Genomic DNA, 7,237 nt, shown 5'->3' on the forward strand with positions numbered 1-7,237 from the left:
CCCCCGCCCCCGCCCCCGCCCCACACTACCCACCTTGATCTTGCCGTCGATGGAGCCGGCGGCGAGCGTGTCGCTGTCGCGGCCGAAGGCGAGGCTGAGGACGGCCTCCTCCATGCTCATGTAGTCGTCGTGCGCCTGGTAGCGCAGGTCCTTGCGCAGCTTACCCGTCGTGAAGTTCCACACCTCCACCAGCCCGTCCACCGAGCCCGTAACCAAGTACTGCCCGTCCGGAGAGAACCTGCAACGCCCCACCACTCCGCTACCAAAAGTCGCCCAATATTTCTTGCCGTACAAGGTGACAAATGAGCAGCCCCCCGTGTTGGAGTCGCTGCCCATTCACCTCTACAAGTTCGTATTTAGCGAATGCGTTGCCTACTTTTAAAGGATAGAGGTGTGGGTGTACTAAAAAGGATGATCTTTTCTCTTTAAGCGCGTTTAACTTTTCCCACCCATTCTTTCCATATTACAAAAGGGTGGGAACTAGAACAAAAATAAGAAGAGAAGTTGTAAGATGTTCGAATAGCATCTGAGCGGAGTAGGCTGCAATACAAAACTATCATAACCTGGCACACTCAACGTGTGATTTTTGGCCAAACTTGATCATTTTTGAGAGTTGAGTAGGACACTGGTCATCCTCCTCGTCCCTGATCGCCGCCTTGCCGCGGAACAAGTCGATCGTCGTTCCTGAAACATGACGGGTATCATATGATGTGTCCCGAGATCAGACCCGACAAGTTGTAAGGTAGTTTTCAACAGCTGACATGCGTCTCACTGTCTTGTTACTACATAAATCCAAAGTCCGTATAAATTTTTCTTTTTATATCATAAGGTTTACTCGTTTGCCACGAGCGAGCGGCCACCTGAAATTGCTGAAATAGCAATGTGACTGTTGCCCATAGATATTTGCAATTGCATATGCGTTGCCTACCTTAAATCGACGGAGGAGAGGATACATATATTCCCTTCCCATCCATCCTCTCATCTAGAAAGTCCACTTCTACTTCCCATCCTTTCCTTGTAAGACAAAGGGTGGGAAGGGGAAAAGGTCTAAATTAGGCCTCCGGGACGCACACTCATCAGACCAAACAGGGAATAGCTTCCACTTGACGCCTGTGTGTGCTCTGTGTGGTCGTGGTATTTCACTGAGCGAGCCGGACTAGTTTGTATGAAGATGTTAAAGCGGGGGGCTCTACCACTGTTATAATATTGCACCAAATTTAACTAAAATAATTTCAATTATCACAAATATTAAACTTGAATAATTTGCCATCATCATGTATGTATAATTTGATTTGAGAGAAATTAAATATTAAGACATATCTTCTATTATCTATTCTCTTAATATTTATTAGTCATAAGTGAGCATTATACATTGTGAGACAAAGTGTCACAGAAAGTGTGTGAAACAGAGACAAGGAGCTGTAGGTACCAGGCGGCAGCAGGCCCTGGTGCTGCTGCCACTTGAGCGCCTGGCCGAGCAGCGCCAGCAGTCGCGAGCTGGGCACGACAGACACCTCGCCCGCCAGTGCCGCCGCCAGAGCTGCGCGCCGCCGCTCTTTACCGCCGCCCGAGACGTACGCCTCGCGTGGATCGAAGTATGACCGCGACAGGAGGTTCTCTGCAAGCATCACAACAAACACTCATCACTCACAACACTTCCAATCCAAACCCTAGTTATAACCCTATAATTTATGCCTAAACACATAAATTCCAAAATATTTCTGATGGATCACTTTTTCTCACTTAAATTTACCACACTAGCTATTTCTGACACAATCTTGTAAAGCCGCCGAGCATTTCCCTTTGACTGACTAGCACCTAATATTACCTCTGCTGTGAGTGGCCATCTTGGTTCCATAGCACATCACTGACAACACACACTGATCAGATTTTTACATTGAGAAACTATGGTATTTCTTATTATAAGAGTATACATCCTGGAACTTTTTCAATGTGACCCATCCAAATCAGATTTGGTAGTTGACCTCTTCTAAATACCCATCTTAAACAGAGCAATAACATGTTTGTTCTGAGACAGTTGGGTCATCTCTGTTATAGTCTATCCATAAGCAACCATGAAGCATTGATATTCATTTATTTAGTGAGTAGTGGTGAATTGAATATTGCAGTTACAGTACCAAGATGCATGTAGCGGTCTGACTGGAGCTGTTTCATAAGCTGGCAGGGCTGCGTTTGGCGCAACATAGAGCGCGCGGCGCCCAGCTCACGCAGCTCGATCAACTCCAACACCACCTGCTCGTAAAGCTCCATCAGCTTCTTGTCTGGTAGCTTGAGAGAGGCTGTTGCTTTGAGGACAGTGTCCCAGTGGCCATTGTTAATGTCTGCACAGAAGCCGTCCACGCTGTCTACCGTGTTCAGAGATACACCAGTTTCTTCCTGAAAATATTATAGAGGGACGCTCTTTCACTTTATATTTGCTTTTGGACCTTATAAATATAACTTATTAATTTTTCCAAACGGTTACTGACCTGAAGAGTTTGAAGCGTCTTAGTAAGATTTGACTCTTTCAGATATTGTTGTATTAAGCGTATAACACTGAAAAAAAATATAACTTTTTCCTTTAATCCGGCGCCAAATAAAAATATGATTAAAGGTTACATTTTCAAATCGTAACTTACTCAGCAGACTCGATTTCAATTGACATTTTGAAATAAATTAGTTATCCTATTAATAGATATAACAAGTCTTTTTTAACTATTATTAAGCTGTTTATGTTTAATATTTTTATTCTCCTTGCACGAAATGACAATGACATCTGAAGATTTTTTTTAATTTTATGTCCTGGTAACATAGAACTTTAGGTAAAATCTTATTTAAAAAGCAAAGAGTATATAAAATATTCATTACTTTGTACACACTTCACTTTAAGATTCGTCGGTTAAATTTTTTGAATTGTATTTTTTATATAATTATAAATGGGTTTATAAGATGTTGGGTCTTGTAGTAAAATGTTAACTGGCGGCGGGCGTATTCTTCAGAACTACATAAAGAAATAAAACATTTGACTAAAAATTGAGATATTAACAAAAAAAATGAAATGTTTTTAATGCATTTTTAGTTAATTGTGCGAGATATAGCCAAATTATTGTAATAAATTGAAAAAGTAATATATGTAAGTTATAGCACTTATTACTTAGATTAATATTTTACAAGATCGACTCTCGATATTTCGCAGTTGGCGTACGGTGGCGTACGGCGCGTATGGTCAGAACTATGACAACTGTCCATTAATTACGATATAAGTACTCATACATAATTAATTCGATCCTTCATAGGCATCAGTTGTCAAACTTATTGATCTTAAATACACTGCACTATGCTACTAACCCTACACACAAGGCGACATATTTTTACGCCTTTCTGTCAATGTTAACAAAAATGTGACAACCTTATATAATTAATAATTGTCTTATGTCAGATCATATCCTATTCGTATTTAAGTGCGGGTATAGTACTGGGTTAGGTAACAATACTGTGATCATAATTAAATGTCATTAATTAACATGTCATTTTGTCAGCTCATTAGCTAAACGGTTATGGCTTTTAAGTTGCGGCATTTTTCGAATAGTTACATTGTACTAAATAGATTAAGTTGTCGAAATATAATGACATCGCCAACTAAGCTAGAAAAAGCTGTGGAGCAATTGCAAAAGAATCCCTATTATGAAAAATACGCTGATCGCATCGCTACTCTTCAGAAAACTTCTCCCCGCGAGTTTTTACAAAGATTAGAGGACCAACAGAAAACCAAACAGAAAGAAAAAGAAAAGAAGCTGGGTGCAATTGATACCAGGTATTATTTGTCGTTTGTTAAGCACACTTTGGAAATGCCAAATAAAAAAAAAGAAAAAGCCTTATGTAATCACACAAAAAGGTTTACTTCTTCCTCATAAGTGATAATTTTCCTATAATCTATCGTTCTGATTAATCGTTTCATAAATTTCAGACAGTTTTCCTCAGTTTTACACCCTAAGGAAACATTAAGCAAGGATTTGATAGTTGAAGATAAAAAGCTTGAGGCCATTTTAAAATTAGATTTGGTAACAGGAAAAGATGCTTCAGATATTCAAAATATTTGGGAAGAATATCATAAGAATAAGGAAGTAATATCAGCAACAATTCCTCTTGATGTTTATACTACTGTTCATGAAAAGATGAAAGATTATCCTACATTCTTATTTCCCTTGCCTCGATCTGAGGGCTATGAGTTCATTTTGTGCCAGTGTCATGGTCACACTGTGCACTTTACACCACTTCTTGCCTTTCAGGTAGGTTTCCATACTATACTAATCAAATTAAAAATGTCACAAGTGTCAAATAACAGTGTTTTACTAAAACATTTTATTTTTAGGTACATAAAGAAAATGCTCCTGAATGTTTAACAATGATTCATTACACAGAACTTGGCCACAAAGGAATAGTTTTGATGAGAGGAGAATATGACAAGGTAATTTATTAATATTTAATAAGACCCATTTGCACAGAATGTGTTAAGCAAACAGGAAAATACAAATTTGAACATCATTCACTTTAACATTTACTTGGTGAAGAATTGTCAAAAGAGATGTTTTTTCCACAAATGTTGTAGAATTTAGCTTTATGAATGAACTACACTACAGACAATTCCTCACTTATATATTTGATAATTTATATGAGTTATAAAAAGAATCCTCTTATATTTGACAATGTTTAGTAAATTATACAACTTTTAGTGGACTAATGATGTAATTTAAATCCTTTTGCAGAATGTGTTGAATGGCCAGGAGGCACAATGCTTGGCAAACCAATTCCAGATGTATTTTTGTGGCAAGGACTTAACCAAGCAACATTTGCTTGAGACATTTAATAAGAAACCAGATGCATTCAAACACATGGACCTAGTAACAGAACTAGAGAATATCAGTTTAGTATAGATCTTGCACTCAGTAAAGTTTTAGTATTTACATACATACCTTTTTTTATGTTCCCATAGATCCATATTAAAACAGGTAAGAAGGAAAGGTACCTTGTGTATCATTGGTTCAGTCTATGTGGGTAATAAATATATTCAGGAGTGTCATCTACACATGCAGCGGACACATGGGAGAAGTTGCTTCTACACAGTGGTGAGTTTGATCTACTTGTGGAAGTAGATGAGTGTACTCCACTAGATGCAGCCACATATTTAGTATGTCCCAGTTTTATATAGGTTGTTGGATTTTCTTCAATTATTATTTCATGGGATAATTTTTCAAAAAGGCTGTTTCCAAAACCTTGTCTGTCATTCTGCAATTATATTGTAATGTTTGGTTCCATTAAGGAAGGATAAAGGTTTAAATAAGAGGATATCTGAGGAAAGTCTAGCATTTTCTTTAAATGTAAAACTAAATATACCTTTAATACAGTTTATCACAGTAATCATGCAAGTATGTAGATTTAATAAGTGTTTTTGGTCACCATAAATCAGATTTAGCTGCTGCATGAACCGACTGCTCCACACAGTGCATTACCATAACCACACAGAAGATGGGTGTAAAGAGAAAATAATTTCATGCTTCGTCTCAAGATTGTGTGTGTCCTTTTCTAATAGAAAACAGGGAGGTTCTGCAATCTTTGAACTTGTAGCAAATTGTTGTCTATAGGCAGATGTCTTATCACTATCGTAATAAATCGAGTGGGCCACCAGGTTGTTTGCCGTCTGTTGCTCTCAAAATAGATACTTACTTTTAAACTTTTTACTGATGTAACTGACTGACGCAAGTTTTCCACAGAGTCAGTTTCCAATCCCTCAATAAAGCTTACCATTGTTCTATCAGATTTATGTGAACTAAAAAGTGATGGACTTCTCGACAGGGATTTGTAAAAAAAGTCATTATCTCTTGTAGTTATAACTTCAGTTAAAGGGTTTATCACATTATAACTATTATCAGAAGCAATAGAAGGTTGGGACAAACTAGATTCACTTTCGTTAAAAATCATTGTGCTTGCGTCATTAACGTTTTTAGATGTACCAGATTTCTCCTGCTTAGATGGTAGGGTGTGTCTTGTTATTGTTTCGGATTGAACAGCCTTACTAAGAAAAGCTGAAGTCAAATGGCTCATTGTCATGGAATTAGGTTTTGTGTTAAAGTATTCCTCAGAGTAATTTTTATTAAGCACGGAATATCCGTCTATTGAAATGTCTTTATCGGATTCACCAAATAACCTTTTCCTTAATTTGTTTAGACACTTTCGAGTTTTTAGTTTCTTTCGTTTCAAATTTGTTGCTAAATCCATATTGTAAATCGTATATCCTTAAAATGAACCGAACTAGAACGTACCTTATAAACCTAATCATTTATTAAAAAATTATACATAAAAAGTATGTGCATATGACTTAACCTTGATCTGTTGCTATTTATACACCGACACGATTATTTGACCTGATGGACATATTGGCAAAAATCAACAGTTTAACTGAGTTTAACGGTCAAAGTTCAAAGTATAGACCAATAACCGACAAGAGCAGACAAGGCGATCTGAATTCTGAACATGCGGGTAAAAATTATATAATACCTATATTGCTATAGTGTGTATTTAAATACCACATTGATCCTCAATCCTCATACAAAATTAATTCGATACTTCTGTAACGCCAGTTGTCAAACTAATTAATCCAAAGAGTATATAACTACTTCGTAGTAAGAGTCGGGACTTAGAACATATTGCAATTTCCTCTATTTGCATCAATTTGCATAGCAAATAGTTGTCAGAAAATAAATGTTTTATTTCAATTTTGTGACACTCTACAAAAACATGGACACTAACCTTGAGGGCCTAATAGTGCAGGACGCTTAGGGTCGATTTATCGATATCGATAAAAATTAGAGCTGTAGGTTGGCCCTATTACTTTTTTAAAATTATTACTAACATTGAATCTAAAAGTGCCTATGTAAAAACAAACATAGCTTGTCATTATAAGTTTATTAACCCATAAATAACATTACGCTCGAAACTTTCGTTTTATTACGCAATAATTCAGACACTCTTTACTTTTCTTTTCCTAAGCCATTCGTTGAGGATATATACAGAGAATGACAATTCATAACATTAAAGCAGATATGGTTACACAGATTAACAGCGTCTTATATGATCTGCAAAACATTTTAAATGGTATTAAGACATTTACGACTACGACGCGCAATCGATTGCATTACAGTTTCACATTATATGTACATGTCAAACAAAAATTATCGAT

General features: G+C 37.0%; 3 protein-coding genes across 4 annotated transcripts in view; 1 reads left to right on the plus strand and 2 right to left on the minus strand.

Moving 5' to 3' along the window:
- Smu1 (Smu1 spliceosomal factor) overlaps positions 1–2,761 on the minus strand; it is a 4,057-nt gene extending 1,296 nt beyond the window's left edge. The window contains exons 1-6 of the mRNA XM_013312040.1: positions 2,640–2,761; positions 2,490–2,556; positions 2,139–2,397; positions 1,430–1,618; positions 564–684; positions 34–238 (exon numbers count right to left, since the gene is read on the minus strand). Coding sequence (XP_013167494.1) covers positions 34–238; positions 564–684; positions 1,430–1,618; positions 2,139–2,397; positions 2,490–2,556; positions 2,640–2,665 — 867 coding nt within the window. The 5' untranslated portion in view covers positions 2,666–2,761. The remainder of the gene's footprint in view (positions 1–33; positions 239–563; positions 685–1,429; positions 1,619–2,138; positions 2,398–2,489; positions 2,557–2,639) is intronic.
- A 494-nt stretch (positions 2,762–3,255) lies between these two features.
- LOC106117655 (ATP synthase mitochondrial F1 complex assembly factor 1) lies at positions 3,256–4,968 on the plus strand. The gene is made up of 4 exons (XM_013312052.1): positions 3,256–3,814; positions 3,968–4,289; positions 4,373–4,468; positions 4,767–4,968. The coding sequence occupies exons 1-4, from the start codon at positions 3,558–3,560 to the stop codon at positions 4,932–4,934; spliced, it is 843 nt and encodes a 280-aa protein (XP_013167506.1). The 5' UTR covers positions 3,256–3,557; the 3' UTR covers positions 4,935–4,968.
- A 47-nt stretch (positions 4,969–5,015) lies between these two features.
- Positions 5,016–7,237, minus strand: LOC106117664 (uncharacterized). 2 transcript variants are annotated; one of them, XM_013312064.1, is made up of 2 exons: positions 5,725–7,218; positions 5,016–5,286 (listed from the first exon to the last, which is right to left on the minus strand). In XM_013312064.1, exons 1-2 carry the CDS (start codon positions 6,274–6,276, stop codon positions 5,035–5,037), a joined length of 804 nt encoding a protein of 267 aa, XP_013167518.1. In that variant the 5' UTR covers positions 6,277–7,218; the 3' UTR covers positions 5,016–5,034. The 2 variants fall into 2 exon arrangements, 1 of the variants encoding a protein (XP_013167518.1); XR_001227889.1 differs by having other exon boundaries at positions 5,050–5,286; positions 5,395–7,237.

This window comes from Papilio xuthus, unplaced genomic scaffold (genome assembly GCF_000836235.2).
Source record: "Papilio xuthus unplaced genomic scaffold, Pxut_1.1 DF829567.1, whole genome shotgun sequence".
NCBI lineage: Eukaryota > Metazoa > Arthropoda > Insecta > Lepidoptera > Papilionidae > Papilio > Papilio xuthus.

Bases quoted from the DNA above. Each gene is read 5' to 3' on its own strand.
- LOC106117664 (XM_013312064.1), bottom strand. From the start codon at position 6,276: ATGGATTTAGCAACAAATTTGAAACGAAAGAAACTAAAAACTCGAAAG. The intron at 5,287-5,724 runs GTAAGTATCTAT...ATATAATTGCAG, and splicing joins CATCAGTAAAAAGTTTAAAA to AATGACAGACAAGGTTTTGG.
- LOC106117655 (XM_013312052.1), top strand. From the start codon at position 3,558: ATGGCTTTTAAGTTGCGGCATTTTTCGAATAGTTACATTGTACTAAAT. The intron at 3,815-3,967 runs GTATTATTTGTC...CATAAATTTCAG, and splicing joins CTGGGTGCAATTGATACCAG to ACAGTTTTCCTCAGTTTTAC. The intron at 4,469-4,766 runs GTAATTTATTAA...ATCCTTTTGCAG, and splicing joins TGAGAGGAGAATATGACAAG to AATGTGTTGAATGGCCAGGA.